Source organism: Dipodomys merriami, unplaced genomic scaffold, assembly GCF_024711535.1.
Source record: "Dipodomys merriami isolate MVZ:Mamm:240054 unplaced genomic scaffold, mDipMer1.0.p SCAF_163, whole genome shotgun sequence".
Lineage (NCBI taxonomy): Eukaryota > Metazoa > Chordata > Mammalia > Rodentia > Heteromyidae > Dipodomys > Dipodomys merriami.
The window spans coordinates 2,529,092-2,551,674 of NW_027202971.1; the positions used below are offsets into that span (position 1 = coordinate 2,529,092).

The following is a 22,583-nucleotide window of genomic DNA, read 5'->3' on the forward strand; positions in this document are numbered from 1 at the left end:
TTTGCTGGTTAATTGGAGAGAAAAGTCTCTCACATTTGTCTGCCTACGCTGGTTTCAAACCACAATCCTCAGATCTCAGCCTCCTGAGTAGCTAGGATTACAGATGCTTGTGAGCCACAAACACCTAAAAGTAACTACTGTAAAAAATGAGAGGGGATGGGAAGGTGGCTCAGTGGTAGAGCGCTTGCCTTGCATGCATGAGGCCCTGGGTTCGATTCCTCAGCACCACATAAGCAAAAAGAAAAAAGGCGGAAGTGGCACTGTGGCTCAAGTGGTAGAGCGCTAGCCTTGAGCTGAAGAGCTGAGGGACAGTGCCCAGGCCCAGAGTTCAGGCCCCATGACCGGACCTCCCCCCCAAAAAAATGTAAGAGGAATATATGGGCACAGAACTCAAATGGCATAAAAATGTCCACTGTATAAAATGACACTTCTGCAACCTTTCCAGACCTACAGATTGTGCACATGTACATACATGCACTAACGCGCAAGTGCGCGCGCGCACGCGCGCACACACACACACACACACACACACACACACACACACACACACACACACACACACACACACACAGACTATGGTTGTAAGTATGCAGAGGAAAAGAAAACATCCCAGGTCTTTTTCATTCTCCACCAAAACCAAGCTCCTGGCAGCACCCGTTTTGTTTGGTTCAAGCTTACTTGAGGCACCACCTTTGCCCATTTTCCTTTTGATTAATGACTAGTATCATTCATTCTTCCATGTAAATAGCAAGATAAATTCCGGTCATGGGGCCTGAACTCTGGGCCTGGGCACTGTCCCCCAGCTCTTCAGCTCAAGGCTAGCGCTCTACCACAGAGCCACCTTCCCAGCTCCAATAGCAAGATAAATTCTAAAATCTCCCTGGTGCAAAATTTAATGTCAGTGGTTTTCGATTTCCAAGCTAGCCAGAAGAAATGGCCACTCACATAGTCTTCTTCTGGCCCAGACCTTGGTTCCCCTTCCAGCTGCTCCCCGCCCCATGTCCAGGCTTGGATGTGCCCCCGGGCCTCTGGCCTGGGTCCCCACCTCTACACAGAATTTCTGGCACCCCACAGCATCCACCGAGATGCCCATGACGATGCCAATAGCTCCACCCTTCTGCAATGTTACCACACACTAAGGACCTTAAAAATGCCATGCCCACAATGTAGTTAGCCCCCGGATTTTCCACTAAGGAGAAAAAGCTTCATGTGAAGTGTACCATTGTTGATCGTGTTCAGGACTTAGAACCAATATCAAAAATCCAATCAGGGGCTGGGAAGGTGGCTCAGTGGTAGAGTGCTTGCCTTGCATGCATGAGGCCCTGGGTTCAATTCCTCAGCACCACATAAGCAAAGAGAAAAAAGCCGGAAGTGGCACTGTGGCTCAAGTGGTAGAGCGCTAGCCTTGAGCTGAAGAGCTGAGGGACAGCGCCCAGGCTCAGAGTTCAGGCCCCACGACCGGACCCCTCCCCCCCCCAAAAGGAGACTTTTCCAACCTAGATGTTAGTCATTAAATGGTGATCTGAAGTTATGTAGTGTAATTATTAGATGCAAAGTGGAAAAAGTGGGCTATAAAACTACAACTGAAAATGAACAGGAGTGCTAAGAAAAGCACAGGTAAGAACACACAGGTGGAAAGTGTCTCAAGCATTACTGGTTTTCTGAAATGAACAGCATCCTTATGTACTTTAACAGGTTTTAAAAAAATGAAGTTTCACTATTAGAATTAAAGGCAACCGATTTGATTTTTTAAATTGGAATGTCTTTTTTTTTTAAAGAAGCAATTTACCTAGTTTTAAATACCCATGGGAACAAGAATAAACTAATGATGAAATTACAAATTGACCCAACTTAAGCAGAGAAAAGTTAATTCACCATGAACAGTTTGGGTGAAGACAACCTGCCATTTGTTTGAGAACAGGTTTTCTCTTAAGTAGGTTAGACTCTGCCTCTGCAGCTTCACTCGGTGATTGATTTGTGTCTGAAATTCTCCTTGAACTACAAAGATAAACTTCAGCCCAATTAAGATGGCATTATCCCACACTCTCATTAACAAAATTTAACCCAGTCAAAATTTCCTGTGCATCATCACTGTCAAACGAAATAATGTCTTGTGTTCATTAAAATCAATAAAACCAGCTGGTACCAATGGCTTGCGCCTGTAATCTTAGCTACACAGAAGGCTGAGATCTGAGGATCGAGTTTTAAAACCAGCCTGGGCAGGAAAGTCCATGAGACTCTTATCTCCACTTAACCACCAAAAGTGCCATAAGTAGAGGAGTGACTCAAGTGGCAGAGCGCCAGCCCAGAGTAAAACAGCTAAGAGACAGCACCCTGGCTCAGAGCTCCAGCCCTAGGATGGACACACTCGTATCTGTGGGCCCATGTCCAGGACTGGTCAGACTCCGTGTCTACAAAGTGCCACTCAAGCAGAGGTTTCCGGGCTGCTGCAATAGTTACACGTGTCTAAAACTGGCCCTACGCTCCGTGTAGAGCTAACCACCAACCTACACCGGGCTCTGGGAGCAAACAGAACAGAAAATAACCACTGACCATTTCTCAGATACCAGGAAAGATACATGCAATCTAATTTGGGTAATGCAGCCAATAATTAGCACCACTTCAAAACTAAATAATACCATACACAATTCCCACAGCTCTTAGGGAGAGTTCAGAGAGAAGGACACACTGTTTGAAGGAGAAGTAACACAAGTGTTTCAGGCTTAAGAATGCTGAAGGCAAGCGACTTTCGTCCTCTGACTAACTTTGGAAAGGGGCCAGGGATGGAATCGGCTAGCGCACATCTGCAGTACAAAGGCTTCGAGTAATCCCGAACATGAGAAATGTTCACGGAACATGGCTCAACTCTTCCACCATAAGGCTCAGTGCACTTCCAGACAGAGGGGCCGGCAGAGCTGGGCACATCCATCACGGAAAAGCCCCGCTCTGGGAAGGACACGAAGCCGAAATCCAGAGACGGTAACTGACCGACGCCGGGCGCTGGGCCACAGAGAGGAAGAAGGAGGGAAAGAAAACCACTTGGTTGGGGCTGGGGCCTGGGGTCACTGAGGAGGCAGCTTGGAGCAGAGGAGACGGGGGGGGGGGGGAGGGAATGGAGCGGGGAGGAGGTGGGCTTTGGAAAGATGCACAGGGTCCCGTAAGAGCCCAAATTCTATGCACATATGCCCAACACCCTGTGCTCATGTGTAACACCCTGCTCCACATGAACCTGCCATCTGTGACAGATGCTTGCCATCTATGACAGTGTGGTAGGCTAGTTGGGCAAATGTCTTCCAGGTGAACATTACACTTTTAGGAATGTCCTCCTACAGCCTCCTCCCACCATTACCAACGGGTCATTTTCAGCATGCCCATCCGCTCCGAGCTAACCCCTGGGTGGCCGACAACAGCCGAACGCCTGCCCGAAAGCAGTGTGGCTCTCCCCTGGCGTCTGCCCATCTGCAGGCTGGGCGCTCTGCTTTCACTCAGGGGCAAGTCCTAGAACTTGGCCTGAGTGCCCTTCACCTGCCACAGCCTCACCCGTGCCCAGTGACTGGTGGGTGTAGGAACACTGCACACCTACAGAGCTTGGCCTGGGAGGGGCATCCTGTAGAACCCCATCTGTCCCATCCCTCCCCCTACCCCCCGCCCCAGCACTCTTCTCCATTTCCAGAATTGTAACACAGGGGTCGCCAATAGCTGACACAACTAGGATTCTGTCTGTGCTACCGAGATATGGAAAATATTTTTAAAAAACCACAGTATATCCAGTTTGTCTGGCTTTTTTTTTCTTGTACAAACATAGGTGAACTTATTGAGACAGGATGTAGCGCCAGCGGAGCTGGGGATTTGCCCTGGGCTTTCTGCACCACTTCTGACCTCTGTGGAATACACCACTTGGTGCATCACACCCCAGACACGCTGACACGATTCCACAACTGCTTCTCTTAGCAGGTGCAAAGACTTTACACAAACTGAGAAAGAACGCGGGGAGGGGTGGAAGGGTTTGCACCCTCCTTCCTAGGTCAGTTGGGGGCCATTCTCTTGCCCCAGTTGAGCGCTAAACTCTTATCTTTGGTGTCCTTGCGCCCTCTGCTGGCCAGATCTCTGAACCTTCGCTCACCCACATTTCAAAACAATTGCATCCCAAATTCTCTCTCAAAAGTGCTAAAACCTGAGGAGCATTATGACGCTGTTCGCTTTTCCAATCTACCTTTGGATTCTTTCTTTTTCCCATTAATTTCCCAAGTGTGAATGACAGGACATCTGGTCCCAGCCAGATTCCACAGAATTTTAAAACAAAATCACATGGCACCACTGTTAAAGAGAAGAGTGCTTCCAACCAAAACCAGTGCAATCAGGACTGGCTGGAAGCTTGTCGATTCAGGTGGTCCGTCATCTGTGGAATTTGCACTCAGACCCAGATCCAGCTGGTCTCCCCACCGGAGACTGACACCCCTTCTCTCCCCACGGACATACTATGTAAGTGTAACAGAGCAATGTGTTTGCCGGGAAGCTTTAAAACAAATCCCCAGGGGACTAACTTTAACGTTTTTAGATTCTGCAGCTCTCATCTGAAACCTCTAAATTGAGCATTTCTGTGCACAGATCGGATGCCGCAGTGCCAGCCCTCCTTCCTGCCTGGACCCCTCAGATTGAGGAGGACCTGAGATCCAGGTGCCATGCTCCCGATGGCTCACAACTGTGCAAACGCCCAGTGCCACGCTCCTGATGGCTCACAACTGTGCAAACGCCCAGTGCCACACTCCTGACGGCTCACGATTGTGCAAACGCCCAGTGCCACACTCCTGATGGCTCACAACTGTGCAAATGCCCAGTGCCACGCTCCTGACGGCTCACGACTGCGCAAACGCCCAGTGCCACGCTCATGACAGCTCACGATTGTGCAAACACCCAGTGCAATGCTCCTGACAACTCACGATTATGCAAACGCCCAGTGCCACGCTCATGACGGCTCACGACTACAAACGCCCAGTGCAATGCTCCTGACGGCTCACGACTGCAAATGCCCAGTGCCACGCTCTCGACGGCTCACAACTGTGCAAACACCAAGTGCCACAATCCCTGCGGCTTATGACTGTGCAAATGCCCAGTGCCACGTTCCTGACGGCTCACGACTGTGCAAATGCCCAGTGCCACGCTCCTGACGGCTCACGACTACAAACGCCCAAGTCAGTAAAAGGAAGCCCAGACCTGGACGCTCGGCGGCTCCTCGGCCCGCGCTCGTCCGGCCCGGGTCCGGGTCTCCTGCCCGAGGGCGGCTCCGACCCTCGCCCGCCCGCGCGGCCGCGCTGAGGCACGCTCGCCCCGGACGCACCTCCGTGGGCTTCTTCTCGAAGGACTCGCCGCACGCAGGCCCAGCGCGCTGCCTTCGGCCGGGGCTTCGCTTCTTCGGGGCCCGGGCGCCGCTCCCGCGCTCCGAGGCCCAGGCAGCCCCGGAGGCCCGCGCGACCTCCACGGTGATTGACACGGGACCGCCGCGGGGAGGGCGGGCCGGGGGCGGGGCGTGCTCGCGTAGCCCCGCCCCCTGGGAAACCGCCGTCCTGCGGAGGCCAATCAGGGCGCAGCGCGCGCCGAGCGCGCCGTTAACTCGAGTCACGTGCGGCGGCGGCGGCGGCGGCGCGGCTCAGCCTCGGCTCCAAGGCCGTGTCCGTCCGCCGGGAAAAGTTGCCCCGCCGGCCCGGAGGCCCCGGGACGCCCGCGCGGCGGCGGCCGGGCGGCGGCGCGGAGGGATCGGGGGCCGTTGCGGCTGTTGGCGGGGCGAGCCGGCGGGTGCGGGCCGCGGGTGCGGGCGGCTGGACCAGCGGGCCGGCTCCTCGCTGCGCTGCGCTGCGCGCCGGCGGGAGCGGCCGGGCAGGTGAGGCGGCGGGCCCCGCGAGAGGGCGGCCGGCGGCGGGGGACGCGGGCCGGGTGGCCGGGCCCGGCCTGGCCTCGCCGGGGCCGGGGGGGGGCGTCGACCGGCCGGAGCGCCCCGCTTCCCGCCGCCGGCAGGGGTGAGGTGACGTCGGTTTGCCCCTGGGGCGGGGCGGGGCGACCCCGGCGGGCGGCCGAGCCCCCCACCCCGGGCGCATGCGCACTGGAGGCCCGCAGCCCGGCCGGGCGCCGTGGCCCCGCGTCGCGGGCCCCTGGACGGAGCCCCGGGGACCGGGCCCGGCCGGGCTGACGCGGGCCTGTGTCTTGGCCCAGGAGTGACCGCGCCAGCGTCCAGGCCCGGGTCCGGTCGACACAGAAAGAAGGCCAAGCTGAAAACCTGAACCGTCTCGGGTAAACCTGGGTGCCGAGCCGCCCCGGGGCGGGGGGACCCCGCAGGCCCCGCACTGCGGCCAGCCGTCCACCTGCACGCCGCCCCCCGACGTGCGGCCCTCTAAAGGGGGAGGGGGAGCGGGGGAGATGGCTGAGCCACTGAATGTTGTCCTCACGGTTCTTTTCTCTCAAGAAAGAGAAAATGACGGGTCGAGCCCGAGCCCGAGCCCGGGGAAGGGCTCGCGGTCAGGAGACGGTGCAGCAAGTCGGGGCAGCCACGGTGAGCATCCGTTTTTTCCAACTCAGAAGCACCTTGAGTAAATTAAGACACTTAGCATGCAGGTGGGACTCACTGCAGCGAGCTTGCGTAAGACGCACGGAGCATCGCTGAAACCTGAGCCACTGGGGAGAAGGTGGGCCATCAGCAAGGACTTAAGAAACCGATGTTTGACTTGGTTCCTCTTGTCTCAGAGAAGTCTCCTTTGAAAACAATTTGATTGCTAACAGGCATCCAGTCGAATGTGTCGGGCTGCTTTAAGCATGGCCAACTGAAGGTGATGTAAAGCATTCTCTGTGCAACCCCAGGGTCCACAGCCCGGATTTATTCAGCCAAGACCTCAGCCGCCTCCAGCAGAGGGGGAACTGGTTGGTCGAGGTCGGCAGAGAGGAGCAGTTGGAGCCACAGCCAAGTCACAAGGTAAAGGGAGTGTGGAAGGGCAAGGCCAGGTACAGAGCTGAACACAGGTGGCCACCACACAGACTACATCCCCAGAGCCCAGCTCACTGGGTAGAAGAGGGGGTTTGTGACTGTGCGGCCAGGGGGTGGGGCAGACATTTGGCTCTGTTAGTCATAGTGCCCCAAATAAGACTGTTTTCTAAAGAAGAGTGAGGACTTGATTATTAAGGAGTCAACCATGAGGCTAGCCTACATAAGATGGCACCCCTGTAAACCAAACTAGAATGCAAACACTTGACTACAAACCTGTATTGTGTGCTTCTACCCACTGAATGACTTCATACTTTAGGTTCTTCCAACCACAGTTACTGGAACAAGCAGCAACTGGTGACTAATCGGTCCCAGGAGAAGCCATGGGATACGCACAGGTGTGCGTTCATTTAAGGAACTTAAATAATGGGAGCCATGGGTTAGGGATGCATTTCCTATTTCAAGTTACAGAACGAAATCTCTCTACACTTCAAGTTCTGCAGTTATGATTACAATATGACAGGTTGGAAAATTCTGAGGCACTTAGTGTTTACAGTACAAAAAAGGAAAAAAAAAAAAACACACTTGCCAGTCGCAGACGCGTTGCCCCTGAGCTCTTGCACACAGCCCAGTTGCCTGGACCTTACAAAGTGACAGTGGCTTTTAAGGAGCAACTGGATCTGTTCTGCTGAGAGCGGCAGCTGTGGAGCAGGTTGACACTTGCCATGTTGTCTTTGCACCTCTGGCCGCCTCACAGCATCATGGGAGTGCTGTTCAATGTGTGACACTACCAGAGTGTGTGAGTGCTTTTCTCTCTCCTTCCTAAGAACTCCAGATATCTGCTGGGTTTCAGGAGCTGTCCTTGGCAGAGAGAGGAGGGCGCCGCAGAGACTTTCATGACCTGGGTGTGAACACAAGACAGAACCTAGACCATGTCAAAGAATCAAAGACAGGTGGGCTGTTGAAAGCACTGCCTCCGCAGAGCGTGTGGAGGCCCTTGTTCAGAGGCTTGTCGGTGGGGGCTTTCCTGGGAGGGAGAAGCACGTGAAGGAGCCGAAGCCTGGCCTTCTCCCGCTCCACTGTAATGAACTCACACATGTCTTTGAGCATCTTGAAATGTCTTCTTAGAGGTCATGTCGGACTCTTGGTGAGCCCTTGCCTTAAGGCCTTGGCTGATTTTGTTCTAAGTCATTTGGTCTCTCACTTCTGAAGGAATGATTCTTCAGAACTTCCCTGGAGACATAGGATGTGGTCCCCAAAGTTAGACACCCTCGTGGCTGCCGCCTGCCGCACTCTCATGTGTTGCAGAGCCGTGGCTACTTGCTGAGGAGGGCGAGGTCTGGGGGGGGGGGGGGGGATGGCCGTGACATCAGCTGACTGGGCCTGGCTGGCTCCTCAGGATCCTCGGGCATCATCGTGCGGCTGAGTACCAATCACTTCCGGCTGACCTCCCGTCCTCAGTGGGCCCTGTACCAGTACCACATTGACTACAACCCATTAATGGAAGCCCGCAGGCTGCGTTCCGCGCTGCTCTTCCAGCATGAAGATCTCATTGGAAGGTGTCATGCTTTTGATGGGACAATATTGTTTTTACCTAAAAGACTACAGCACAAGGTTATTCCTATTGCCTGAATGGGGGAGGGTGTGGGGTGCCCACCAAGTGCAGTCCACAGAGTAGGTGGCGCCAGCCCAGGGCCTCCCTGCATGTGGTGGGCCTCAAGCCATGGAGGGGCTAACTCACCACGAACCCTCGCACGGGGGGAGGGGGGGAGCCCTCCTGTGCTAAAGAGGTCTGCTTGGGGAATGTGGTCTTTTAAAGGGCGCTGTGTAATAGGGTGATTTGAGTAAAGAACTTTTCCAACTCTGGTCCTCAGGTTACTGAAGTTTTCAGTCAGACCCGGAACGGAGAGCACGTGAGGATAACCATCACGCTGACAAATGAGCTCCCGCCCACCTCGCCCACCTGCCTGCAGTTCTACAACATCATCTTCAGGAGGTGTGTGAGCACGAGCTCCAGGAGCTCACAGACTTCCTCTGCCCTGTCACATTGAGACACAGCTGACCCATGTACAGTTCCTTTCCTTGCTGTTGGTATTCTGTCTTTGGCATCTCTGACTGTGTTGACATTAGGTCTTTGAAATATCATTTGCCCTTGTGTCATGAATATGCTCATATGCTCACTCTGGGTGTTGTCACAAGCTCCTCTGTGCACCCACAGGGGGGCCTCCGGGCAGGCTGAGGGCTCTGTGCAGTCTGTGGCGCTCATGGCAGGACCCAGCTGCATGCTGAGTAGCGTGCTTTTAGTGTGCATGCTTATATCCCAAACAAAGACAAAGAGGATCCTCCTCCCCTCCCCCCCCCCCCCCCCCCGTGCGAGATGCACCAAGGAGGCTGTAATATCTGTGAGAATGCTTGGGTTTCTAATTAACCTTTTTTAGTTGCTTGTTAGTAGCTGCTGCTGCTGGCCAATAGGACATTTCACTGTGGTAGAGGCTTGTCTTGAACAATTGGTAGATTTGTTTTTCTCCAAAAGGAATGGTGAAAAATGTTTTCTGCAGAGCCTGGTGGTGAACAGGCTTGGTGGCCCATAAGCTCCATTGTAGCTGCTCAACTTGTTGGAGTCTGAACACAGCCACAGACAACATGCAAGGGAGCCATTGCAGCTGTGTTCCATTTAAACTTTATCCACGGACACACAGATTTAATTTTTAGTCACGTGTCTTGAAATTACCTGATTCTTTTCTAACTCTTAAAAATTGAAAAGTCATTGTTAACCCACAGGATGTGTAAGAGTAGCTGGACCTGCCCAGGCGCACCTGTTAGCTTGCCACCCTACTCTGAGAAGCATGCTATTCTAGCTCCAGATGTTTACCACAAATACATCCAACTTTTCTAACTTTCACTTTCTAGGCTCCTGAAAATCATGAATCTACAACAAATTGGACGCAATTATTATAACCCAAGCGACCCAATTGATATCCCGAACCACAGGTTTGTATAAAGTGTGATGTGGCGTCGTAATTTTAAATGACCTGTTAACTACCCATGGCATTAGGTGAACGAGGGGCCTGACTTCAGTAAGGAGTCATCTCAGAGTTCTCCTACTTAGAAAAATTATGTTATTTTCTAAAAAGCCATTGTCCAACACACTCACTGTATTTTTCTCTTAGGTAATTAGGCTTATCATTTAGCAATGCTCTTTTGGAAGCTTCTGTGGTGTGCTGGTTCAGATATGATGCTGTCGGTGTTCTCACTTAGCTGGGCATTGTAAGAATAGTTTTATCAAATTAGTATGTTCACTTAGGTGAAATTTATACAGTTACCCACTGCTGTTAAAGGTCTTGAAAAGACAGGGCTCTGTCTGGAGTTATAGGAACCTAGACTTAGTCCGCTGACTCAGTAGAAACTGGTGCTTGAGACCCAGTTCCACAGGATGAAGCACAGCGTGATGCACGCAGACAAATCACATGCGGATGTACATGCGTGGCTTCATGACTTGGTTTCATGTGACAGGTTGGTGATCTGGCCCGGCTTCACTACCTCCATCCTTCAGTATGAAAACAACATCATGCTGTGCACGGATGTCAGCCACAAGGTCCTTCGAAGTGAGACTGTCCTGGATTTCATGTTCAACCTGTATCATCAGACGGAGGAGCACAAGTTTCAAGAACAAGTCTCTAAAGAACTCATAGGTTTAATTGTTCTTACCAAGTAAGACCGCCTTCTCTCATAGGGGATCATCCCTCTGCCAGAGCGAGAGCGCATGGCTTTCTTGTGCTGGAAGGTGGGGTGGATTAGGGCACCAGGAGGGAGAGAGTGACCCACACCCCTCTACCCACTGCCAGCTCCCACGGGAGCGTGGCTCACGGCAAAGGACAGACACTCTGTAATCTGGGCTTTATTTCCAGTCATTGTTCAGTCCCCTTTCTGCCCACCAGTCCTAGTTTCTTGGTGGATCTGTCCCATGCCCTTCCCTGGCATTTTGTGTTTTTAGGAGACTAGAGGTATTGGAGGGGCATTCTGTCTTGTCCTGCCTTGATATCTGCTCCCCATTTTTTACTGAATGTCCACCTGCTCACACTCATCCCCCAGGTACAACAACAAAACATACAGGGTGGACGATATTGACTGGGACCAGAATCCCAAGAGCACCTTCAAGAAGGCAGATGGCTCAGAGGTCAGCTTCCTGGAGTACTACCGGAAGGTATGAGGCAGAAATTCCAAGTGACCTATACCAATCTCTGTCATGGGAGTGAGTGAGGCCAGAGCCTCCACAGCTCACTGGCTGAGGTCTCCTTCCTTCTGAGTGACAGTCATCTTCTGTTCAGGCCTGTCAAAAACCTAGTCCACTATCTGAGGCTCTATTTCAGGCCCCATAACTGCAGTTGTTCCTCTCTTACCCAGAGTGCCTAGGGGGACATACCTGCTGTGTCCTGGTGAGCATACACAGCCTGTGCTGCTGCCCAGCCTCTCTAGCCCATGGCTGTCACCCCTGTCACACTACACACAGTGTGCCTTAGTTTTGATGCTCCAGGTCTCTCTCTGCTGGGATTATTTCCGTGGGAGGGTTCCTGTTGCCATTGGAGTTGTCTCTGTGGCAGACACAGTTGAAAGGGGAGAGGTGGTGCTGTGTATGGCAGAGGTGAAACTTCCGTGGCTGTAGTTATGAATCATGTTCTGGGAACTTCTGTGGCTGTAGTTGTGAATCGTGTTCTAGATTAAGTCTAGAATCATGTTCTGGATTAAGGCTAGGTCTAGAATCGTGTTTTGGATTAAGGATAAAGTCTAGAAAACCCTGGAGCAGAGGAGAAGCCTTTGGAAGGGAGGATCATGGTCAGTGGGGTGAAACGGAGCCCTGTTTTCAGGAGTAGGAAAATGTAAAGAGAATTGGCAGGTTTTTGTTTATGTCCAAAGAAAGTAGAAGCGCCCCTAAGACGTGGGGTCTGGAGTTTCGATGAAGGCCTGGGTGAGATGGGAGACCGCTCTGAGCTCCTGCCGCCACAGCCATGTGTATCGGGCAGCGATGCGTGAGGAGGACACTGGGAGCCTACGTGCGGTTTCTGGTCTCAGAGGAGAACGGTCACTTTTTCGCGAGTGGTTGGTTTATTAGGGGACGGTTGGAGGGTAGACAATGCATTGTTGCTTCACATGGGCCATGAGGGTCAGCAGGACCTTGTCACATGATGGGTATTGGGACTAGGTAGTAGGTGCCTCTTGGCTATTGATGACTCAGGTCATGAAATGGCCACAGCATTGTTCCTGTGTGTCTAGTTGAGATGTGGCTTGCTTTGGTTTGGTTTTATCATCTCCTAAAAAGCACTTAAATTTTACTCAGGTGTTTAAAATGTCTGGGCCTCAGGAGGCGATGGGGAAGGCCAGGAGCTCCCAGCGTGCTCCCTCAGAACCCTGTCCATCATTCTCTGGCCTGCTGAGCTAGGCCCAAGGGCCTGTGTCATGGATGTTGCATCGTGAACACAGAAACTTTAGTTTGCAAGTTGTAAAAGCTGGCTGAAGGCAGAGATGTGTGGCCTCTTGAAAGCAGAAAGATTTGTAAGACTGCTTCGTACTCGGGAACACCTGCTGTTCTTTCCCCTTGGTGGGCCCATGGCATTGACGTTCCACAGCCAACTTCCGCAGGCTGTCTGAAAGCCCCTGCCACTGGAGAGGGCACAGGGCTCTCCATCGGGCGCAGCCCACTTGGCATCTCCCAGGGCCCAGAACACACTCCCCAGCTTCTGTGGATCCACGCTCCCCACCCTGCTCTTGGCTCCGTTGTCCACTGGAAAGCAGGTGCATGCTTGTCACGGGTCAGTGTCTGCCGTGTGTGCGCAGCACAGCAAAGCCTTCTTTCCTCTCTGAGCAGCAATATAACCAAGAGATCACTGACCTGAAGCAGCCCGTCTTGGTGAGCCAGCCCAAGCGGCGGCGGGGCCCCGGGGGCACGCTGCCCGGCCCTGCCATGCTCATCCCCGAGCTCTGCTACCTCACAGGTGTGTAGCCTGGTCTGGGGCCCTGTCCTGCTACCCGCGCCTCCCCTCCCAGGCCCGGGCACTAAAGCCACCCCCCTGGAGTTTCCGCCCCCCTCCCTCCCCGCCTCACACTCCAGCTGTAATTGGGCCTTGTCTGTTTTCTTTGGCCACACGCCTGTCCACGTCTGTGTGAAGGTCTGACCGACAAAATGCGCAATGACTTCAATGTGATGAAAGACCTGGCGGTGCACACACGGCTGACCCCCGAGCAGCGGCAGCGCGAGGTGGGCCGTCTCATCGACTACATCCACAAGTAGGTGGCCCAGCCCACGGCGGGGTGGGCGGGGGAGGGACCGGAGGGCCAAGGTCCTGCTGTGCCCTGTCCCTGTCGTGAGGCCACCACTTTTCAGAGAACAGGAAAAGCAGCCAGTAGAAAAAGGTGGCAAGGCGAGAGACATGCTTTTGGACAAATCTGATTCCTTTGTCTCCGGTGCTTGCTTGTGAGGTGGTGTCCTGATTCTGGTGATGGAGACTGCAGGGCACTGGTCCTGAGTTCTAGGCGGAGGGCAGCCGTGGGGGGGGGGAGGGGTCTGTCTGAGGGGCTTTGCCTGCTTGGTGGGGACATGCGCACATGCTTCATTGACAGAGATGACAATGTTCAGAGGGAGCTCCGCGATTGGGGCCTGAGCTTCGATTCCAACTTGCTGTCCTTCTCAGGAAGAATCCTGCAGACAGAGAAGATTCACCAAGGAGGAAAAACAGTGAGACATTTCCACAAGTGGCACTCGGGTGGCGCTCCCCCCTGGGTGTCTCTCGGGTGTCTCTCGGGTGGCGCTCCCCCCGGGTGTCTCTCGGGTGGCGCTCCCCCCTGGGTGTCTCTCGGGTGGCGCTCCCCCCTGGGTGTCACTCGGGTGTCTCTTGGGTGGCGCTCCCCCCTGGGTGTCTCTCGGGTGGCGCTCCCCCCTGGGTGTCTCTCGGGTGTCTCTCGGGTGGCGCCCCCCCCTGGGTGTCTCTCGGGTGTCTCTTGGGTGGCGCTCCCCCCTGGGTGTCTCTCAGGTGTCTCTCGGGTGGCGCTCCCCCCTGGGTGTCTCTCGGGTGGCGCTCCCCCCTGGGTGTCTCTTGGGTGGCGCTCCCCTCTGGGTGTCACTCGGGTGGCGCTCCCCCCTGGGTGTCTCTCGGGTGGCGCTCCCCTCTGGGTGTCTCTCGGGTGGCGCTCCCCCCTGGGTGTCTCTCGGGTGGCGCTCCCCCCTGGGTGTCTCTCGGGTGGCGCTCCCCCCTGGGTGGCACTCAGGTGGCGCTCCCCCCTGGGTGGCACTCGGGTGGCGCTCCCCCCTGGGTGGCACTCGGATGGCGCTCCCCCCTGGGTGTCTCTCGGGTGGCGCTCCCCCCTGGGTGTCTCTCGGGTGGCGCTCCCCCCTGGGTGTCTCTCGGGTGGCGCTCCCCCCTGGGTGTCTCTCGGGTGGCGCTCCCCCCTGGGTGTCTCTCGGGTGGCGCTCCCCCCTGGGTGGCACTCGGGTGGCGCTCCCCCCTGGGTGGCACTCGGATGGCGCTCCCCCCTGGGTGTCTCTCGGGTGGCGCTCCCCCCTGGGTGTCTCTCGGGTGGCGCTCCCCCCTGGGTGTCTCTCGGGTGGCGCTCCCCCCTGGGTGGTGCTCCCCCCAGGTGGCACTCGGGTGGCGCCCCCCCAGGTGGCACTTGGGTGGTCCTCCTCTCTGAGCACCCCCGGGGGTCACAACCCTAGGGGTGGCTCCACGGCTCTGCATGGAACCTGCTCCTTGTGCTGAGCTGAAGCTTAGATTACAAGAGCTTTATTCTAAGTGCCCCAGCTACTAAAGGTACTGGAAAAAAAATCTACTGAGTGGACTCACATCTGTGTGCCACCAAGGTGACTTTTTAGAAGGAAAATTCACTTAATTGCTCCATCTTTGCTTGGACCCCTTAACTGCGAGGAAATGTATTGAAAATAGTGCCTTTTGTCTTTAGAGGAGAAAATCGAGTATTGTAAAAATAACTGTACGTGATCAAAGCATTGCACATTTTCCAGTCCGCACAGCCAGCCGGGTCCTTTCTATCTAACAATGGTGTGCAGCTGTCCAGCAGGGTGAGACCACTGAATGTCACCTGTCACCTCAGAAACACTGGAAAATGGGTCCCTGTGAAAAGCATGGCCGGGGACCAGCTGGGCTGGCAGAGAGCGTCGGTGTCCACGCTGATGCCGGCAGCGTCTTTCTCACTTGGCCCTGCTAGCGGTGCCTTTGGCTTACTGGCATGTGGGGCCTCACTTTTGAGCCTTGTGTGGTAATACTCACCTTTGTAAGATTTCAGAAGGGATGGTGGAGGCTCACCTGAAGCATCAGGACAGCTTCTGACGTGAGCGGCTCCTGCCGACATGAGCGGCCAGCAGGAACGGACCGTGTGTCCTGCCGTGCTTCGGTTACACTCTCGTAGCCTTTCTCCCCAGAGGGGCAGTTGTTCTGTCCCTGAGTCAGCGTCTCCGATTGAAAGCAGGTGGTGGTAGGATTGTGCAGGCTTTGCTGCCGAGAGCTGATGAGGGAGCTCACCAGGTCTCTGCCCTTTGTTCTAGTTTGACTACAACCCACAATTTGCAGACTGGTCAAAAGAAACAAGAGGTGCTCCGCTAATTAGTGTGAAGCCACTAGATAACTGGCTGTTGATCTATACTAGAAGAAATTATGAAGCCGCCAATTCACTGATACAGAATCTGTTCAAAGTCACTCCAGCCATGGGCATACAGATGAAGAAAGCCGTGATGTAAGTATGATAAGTCACTCTGAGGGGGCTTGGGGTTATCTGCGGGGCGTGGGATCTCAAGCGGTGGCAGTGTGACCACGATGACACTATTTGAAGACTCAGTGTGGCTCCTTGTCATATGCACATGGGACCTGAGAAGGAACCAGTGGGCAGAGAGGCCGATCAGGAGTGCTTTACAAAAGCTCTGCAGAAAGCTGAAGCAGCAGTGTTACTTGCGCTGGCAGCAGCCCTTTGCCCAAGTTGTATGCCACGCTTTATACACAGAGGCTTTACGTGCTATCTGCAGAAAACATTTGGTGCACAGGGACCACGGGCTCTCCTCTGAGTGTTGTCTGTGCCCTTCCACCCTAGGATTGAAGTGGATGACAGGACAGAGGCTTACTTACGAGTCCTGCAGCAGAAGGTCACCTCAGACACGCAGATAGTGAGTAGCTGGCCATCGAGCCTGGGGCAAGGGGCCTTGCAGGGCAGCGGCCATCTGAATCTCAACACACTTTCCAAATGCTGTTTCTTAGGTCCCAGGATGGGCCAGAACCTCCTCACACACTCTTGACTCGTGGGCTGTACGGGGTTCTGAGTCACCCTTGTCCAGTTTTAGGTTGGTTCTTTGAATCCCCGGTCCTGCTGTCAGTGTGGGGAGAGAGTCCTGGCCTGTGTGGCCTGTGCTGTGTGCACAGGATCCGACTCTGCAAGCCGGAACGTGGCATGCTACCACCTGGCCCGCCTGCTCACCTGCACACCGGTGCTCATTGTGGACACACTTGGCAAAGTCTTGTCTCAGTATATTTTCTGACAATGTTCTGATGTGCTTTGGTAGTACTAAAATTGGAACACAGGTCCTCACACTTGTAAGGCAGGTGCTCTACCACTTAATCCATGCCTCTAGCCATTTTTGCATTTGTTATTTTGGGGGTGGCGTCTTGCATCATTTACACAGGCCACCTGACGAGCCTCACGGCTCCCCTTCCTGATCCCCGCGGACAAAACACTTGCTGGGGTCTGGAGAACCAGAGTGGCTTGGGATGTGTCGGAGGCCTGCCTGGAGATGCAGGGCTCTGCCCTGTTGTTCAGTTCAGGCCTTACAAGAACCTCCATGGCTCAGCTGCTAATGTCTGTGGTGCCTGCCCTGATCGTGTTAGAAGGGGAATGCAGCCCGGGCCTGGCACAACCAAAAGGGGGCTGGGCCAGGCCATACAGCTAGGGCCCCCGGGGCGCTCTAGACTCCACTGACCTGACCACACACTGCAGCGGCACAGACAAAGCCCCAAACTCTCTTAAAACTCGTCCATGAGCGGCTGCCATGGTATGCTCATTCCTCCTCTCATCCCGCATGATGCTGTTCCCTACTACAAACACTTCCACAGTGTGGTCCTGCTCACCCCGCCCACCTCACGGTCTCCCGTGGGCCGGGTTTCATCCGTGACACCCGTCAGTGGACACCCACGCCACGACGAAAGTGGTGCCTGAAGGAGAGGGTCCCGTCCACACCCGGGGAGCAGAACCTCTGAGTGCCCCGGTGCGCAGCCATTGCCAGAAGCTCCTGGCCCCTTTCCACGGCTCGTCCTGTGTGTGCAGGAGGCAGGGCGTGCCTCCCCTAGGCCCCCTGTGGCTTCCATTCTCCTAGATGCTGCCGGAGCCTCTGGGGGGAGGGGGTGCTGGGGTGCCCACACGGATGCGTTCCAACGCGAGATGGTGAGCCAGCCCCTGCACTGGACGCACATCCCGGGAAGCAGAGCGGGCTCCAGATGAGGGCTCTGCGGTGTCGTGAAATCTGTCCTTGGAGCCCCTGGGCTTGGGAAGTGGGCACTGAAGAAGAAAAGGTGGACGTTTCAGTCACAAGTGTCCTGTGGGTCTGGAAGCACACGATCCCCAGGAGAGAGTGTGCTAAGCTCAGATTCTTAGGCCAGGGCTTTGGCTTGAAAGCCATGGTCCCGGGCGAGCTGTGCATTACGCATAGAGAACTGTTACCTGTGCGCTGAGTCCTCACCCGATGTGGCTCATGGGCGAGGGGAGTTGTCACCTTGGCGCTGCACTGTTTCCAGTCACGCTGTTCACATCTTTCTGGCTGAGTGGGGGTGCCGTTTGTGCCACTCCCGTGCTGAGCATCCATCACACGCCACCTGCTGCCTGCCACGCTGCCCGCCAGGACCAGTCCCCGCCCTGGTGCCCGACTCCTAAGGGCTCTCCATGAGGCCTTGTATCTTTTAGGTGGTATGTTTGTTGTCAAGCAACCGGAAGGACAAATACGACGCCATTAAGAAGTACCTGTGCACGGACTGCCCCACCCCAAGCCAGTGCGTGGTGGCCCGGACCCTGGGCAAGCAGCAGACGGTCATGGCCATCGCCACCAAGATCGCGCTGCAGATGAACTGCAAGATGGGTGGCGAGCTCTGGAGAGTGGACATGCCTGTGAGTTGCGCCCCGCTTTGTAGTGACATGGCAGCAGGCAGGTGTCACCGGGATCCCATCAGTTCTAAAATTACCCTATTTTCACTGAAGCTGAAGCTGGCAATGATCGTTGGCATTGACTGTTACCACGACACCACGGCAGGACGGAGGTCAATTGCAGGATTTGTTGCCAGCATCAACGAAGGGATGACCCGGTAGGCGAGGGGGCAGCTGTGGGGGTGGGCCGCCGGGCAGACGGGCGGGCCGGGGCTCTGGGCTATGCCCTGTGCTGCTCAGCAAAGACGAGCAGCTGCGCCCTGGTCCTGTGCTGGGCAAGCTGTGTGCACAGTGCTGGCCTCCTTTAGGATTCGTACTCGGTGCCCTCTCAAAACCCCTGGAACAGGTCCTACTAGCCACCGAGATGTGATTGCTGTTTGCAGTACAAAACTCAATTTGTTGGGCCACCTGTATTTCACGCAGTTAGTTATTTGCCAAGAACCACAGCATATTAGGGGCTGGCTGCGCTCAGACCTTTGCCAGCGTTCCTCAGGAGCAGATGGGAGGCCGGGAGCGTCCAGGGGCCCACTGGTACTGCGCCCAAGGCTGGGAAGGTCCAGGGGCCCGGTGCTACTACGCCCGAGGCCGGGAGCGTCCAGGGGCCCAGTGATACTACGCCCAAGGCCGGGAGCGTCCAGGGGCCCAATGATACTACGCCCGAGGCCGGGAGCGTCCAGGGGCCCAGTGATACTACACCCAAGGCTGGGAGCATCCAGGGGCCCGCTGGTACTGCGCCCGAGGCCAGGAGCGTCCAGGGGCCCGGTGGTACTACGCCCGAGGCCAGGAGCGTCCAGGGGCCCGGTGGTTCTGCGCCCGAGGCCGGGAGCGTCCAGGGGCCCGGTGATACTACGCCCGAGGCCGGGAGCGTCCAGGGGCCCGGTGGTTCTGCGCCCGAGGCCGGGAGCGTCCAGGGGCCCGGTGGTTCTGCGCCCGAGGCCAGGAGCGTCCAGGGACTCGGTGGTTCTGCGCCCGAGGCCGGGAGCGTCCAGGGGCCCGGTGATACTACGCCCGAGGCCGGGAGCGTCCAGGGACCCAATGATACTACGCCCGAGGCCGGGAGCGTCCAGGGGCCCGGTGGCACACCTGGCGTTGTGCTTGACTTTGCTTTCTCCCTCACGGAGGGAAGTGTCCCCTGGGTTATAATTAGGGAGGACTTTGTGTGTGATTTTTGCAGCGTGGGGACTGGCAGCTGTCTCAGCAGCTGGCGATGCTGGGCACGGAGGGCAGCAGTGGGGAGGGGGAGAGGTGCAGCCGAGGTCTCACCCAGCCCTGCTTTCCTTGCACAGCTGGTTCTCCCGCTGCGTGTTTCAGGATCGAGGACAGGAGCTGGTGGATGGGCTCAAGGTGTGCTTGCAAGGTAGGTCTGGGTGTCCATCCTGACTGGGGTCCTCCACTGTCCTTGATCTGTTACTGCAAATGGCCAGGGTCCAGAAAGGGGTACACTGGCTCTCTTAGTGCAAATTCCTCCAGAAAACACCCTCCTTCCCCCCCCCCCCCGCTTCTGCAGCCGCGCTGCGGGCCTGGAACACCTGCAACGAGTACATGCCGAGCCGCATCATCGTGTACCGCGACGGCGTGGGCGACGGGCAGCTGAAAACGCTGGTCAACTACGAGGTGCCGCAGTTCCTGGACTGCCTCAAGTCTGTGGGCAGAGGCTACAAGTGAGCACGGCCGCCACCCAGCAGCTGCTCCACCATAACCCCCAGTCTTTGTCTTTGAATTCAAGGCCACTCAGTACAGGGGACCTGAGCACTGGCCTGTGTGATACTGTTTTTCTCTGTGTGTGCATGTATGTCATTTCTCTGTCTCCTGACATACTTTGAACCAGCAAGCATGTGTTTTCCGTGCAGCAGGTGTCCATTGTAGAGTGTGTGAATCATGAGTTTTGAGACCTGCTGGGCGTGCGCATGACCCCCGTCGGGCTTCACGCATGCGTGCTCCTCCCCACAGTCGGGCTCCCTGGGGACCACGCATGGCCAGCAGGCCCAGCAGTTAGACCCAGAAGGAATATCTCCCACAGAACTAGTCTAAGGCAGGAAAAGGAGGCTTTCATAGAATAAGAGAGGTAAAGGTGGAGAGCACAAGGCAGGACGGCAGAGTGAGGTTGAAATCGCTGTTGCCATCATCTTCCAGCCCAAGACTGACGGTGATTGTGGTGAAGAAGCGTGTGAATGCCAGGTTCTTTGCCCAGTCTGGAGGAAGACTCCAGAACCCCCTCCCCGGGACGGTCATCGACGTGGAGGTCACACGGCCCGAGTGGTGAGTTGTGGCGGCACTGGCTTCCTCTAAACAGAGCACGAGAAAGCAGCCACACACAGGCTCTCCGTTCACAGACGGGGGCTCCCCTCACACCCTGCCTGCCGCCGAGGCAGCCGCTGTGTGGCTGCTTCATTGACCGTGCATCCCAAGCAAGGGCAGAAAGAGAAGTCAGACTGCCTTAGAGCACTAGATCTTTCCACGTACGCTTGGGTCCTCACAGCCTTCCAAAGCTATGTTCGGCGTGTGTGCCTCGTGTCTTCCAGGTATGACTTCTTCATTGTCAGCCAGGCTGTGCGCAGTGGGAGTGTGTCTCCCACTCACTACAACGTCATCTACGACAGCAGCGGCCTGAAGCCCGACCACATCCAGCGGCTCACGTACAAGCTGTGCCACATCTACTACAACTGGCCGGTGAGTGTCCCCGAGGCTCTGCCCACACAGCCTGCTCCACCCACTAGCGGGTGGAGCAGCGCCCTGTGACCACCCCTCTCCCACCACAGGGTGTCATCCGCGTCCCCGCGCCTTGCCAGTATGCACACAAGCTGGCCTTCCTTGTGGGCCAGAGCATCCACAGAGAGCCCAACCTGTCCCTGTGCAACCGTCTCTACTACCTCTGACCTCGCTCCCTGGCGCCCCCCTGCCGCGCCCTCGCCCTCTGGCGCCCCCCTGCCACGCCCTCGCCCCCTGGCGCCCCCCTGCCCCGCCCCGCCACCGCGGTGGTCTGTGTTTTACCTGTCGTCTCTAGGTGGAACCTGGGAAGAGAACCGGGAGATAGTCAGTTTTAGTTGTAATGTTGCTAGTAACGGATTGTTGATTGTATAGGTAGAAGTTGAGGTTTTATATTTTATGTTGTTGATTTCTCTTAAGTATGTTTTGATGGCCAACGCATTTTGTTCTGTAAGCAGAGTTTCCTAAAGTATCGGAGGAGCACAGGTTTGCAGGGCAGGTCTCGCTGCCATCCGTGTTAACTTTATTTTCAAAACACAGGAAAAAGCATGAAGCAGGTGCTCACTCAGTCTCGGCTAGGTGTTGATTGGTTATATCATATTTTAATGATAAAAGCTACCATTAATACGTATGGTAAGGGGGGTTATTTTTTATTTCTTTAGGAGAGTTATAAAAAGAAGTTTAAAAACTTGTTGGAAAGTTTTAAATTTTTGCCCAAAGAAATATTTTAAGGTTCTTTGATAAGAGGCCAGTAATGACAGTCAAAATTCACATTACTGTTTGTTTCATTTTGCATCCAGGACATTCTAGGTTTTATAAACTATAATGAAAGTGACTGTCACTTGACTTGAATAACAGTATAGTTTTACTTTTTTGAAAGTATGCATTTTCTTTCCACTTAATTTTTTAAGCTGCTGGAGAGCAGATGAAAAAGATACGATTCCACTTAGGAAAGTAAACTGCCAGGTGTGGTGGCCACGCCTGTAATCCCAGTACTGGGGAGACAGAGACAAGGAGGACTTAGAGTTGGAGGCCAGCCTGGGCTACATAGCGAGACTCTGTCTCAAACAAGGAAAAATGCGGCTTCAGGGTAGAGTTGTGCAGGAGCTGGGGCTCGCAGGGTGGGAGGGGGTCCGGCCGAGGGCCAGCGCTGCAGCATTCACATGGGAGCGTTGCAGCTGCCAGCAGCCCTCGCAGGGGCAGCGTGGGCTGAGTGAAGACCCTGCACCTGCCCGGGAACGGAGCTGTAATCCCCCCTGCAGTGCAATAAAGCCATTGTCCACATTGCCCCGCTCTCTGTGTACTGCCCCGCACCACCGGGTGCTGGTTCTGGTGGTCCTCTCAGGCGTCACAGTGGACGGCGCTGTGCATGTTGGGTGGGGCTCAGCGGACCCAGAGTCGCTCGCTCCCCTTGCTTGCTAAGCATCAGAAGAAATGCAAGAGAAAGCGATGTCTCGGGGCGCCGTGTGAACGTGTGGCTGATACAGGCTCTGAGAGGCTGTCACATTTCATGTGATGTGTTTTGTGGATTCCAAGGCCAGTGGGCAGCTGGTATTAAAACCTCATTCTCCTCGAAGAGACAGGGCTTAGAGCCATGGCATGCAACTGGAAACTCACACAGCTAGAGGGGCTACTGGGGCCCAGAGAACACTCAGACTGCTGGGGGGAGCCCCGGCCCAAGGGGGTCCCAGGCACCGCGTCCAGTGCGAGCCTGTGGCCATCA

The 22,583-nt window shown here is 55.4% G+C and overlaps 1 protein-coding gene across 1 annotated transcript; it reads left to right on the top strand.

The window, feature by feature from the left end:
* The first annotated feature begins 5,741 nt into the window (after window positions 1–5,741).
* Piwil1 (piwi like RNA-mediated gene silencing 1) lies at window positions 5,742–22,145 on the top strand. The gene is made up of 22 exons (XM_070024900.1): window positions 5,742–5,878; window positions 6,208–6,285; window positions 6,458–6,544; window positions 6,850–6,961; window positions 7,798–7,923; window positions 8,370–8,584; window positions 8,845–8,966; window positions 9,881–9,961; window positions 10,484–10,681; window positions 11,063–11,174; window positions 12,834–12,960; window positions 13,135–13,252; window positions 13,586–13,700; window positions 15,522–15,709; window positions 16,061–16,133; window positions 17,918–18,118; window positions 18,209–18,312; window positions 19,441–19,511; window positions 19,662–19,815; window positions 20,288–20,413; window positions 20,677–20,824; window positions 20,914–22,145. Exons 3-22 carry the CDS (start codon window positions 6,467–6,469, stop codon window positions 21,028–21,030), a joined length of 2,586 nt encoding a protein of 861 aa, XP_069881001.1. The 5' UTR covers window positions 5,742–5,878; window positions 6,208–6,285; window positions 6,458–6,466; the 3' UTR covers window positions 21,031–22,145.
* The last annotated feature ends 438 nt before the right edge of the window (window positions 22,146–22,583 follow it).

Coding starts and splice junctions, on each gene's coding strand:
- Piwil1 (XM_070024900.1), top strand. CDS start 6,467: ATGACGGGTCGAGCCCGAGCCCGAGCCCGGGGAAGGGCTCGCGGTCAG. Junction 13,253..13,585: donor CTCATCGACTACATCCACAA/GTAGGTGGCCCA, acceptor CTTCATTGACAG/AGATGACAATGTTCAGAGGG. Junction 20,825..20,913: donor ACATCTACTACAACTGGCCG/GTGAGTGTCCCC, acceptor CTCCCACCACAG/GGTGTCATCCGCGTCCCCGC.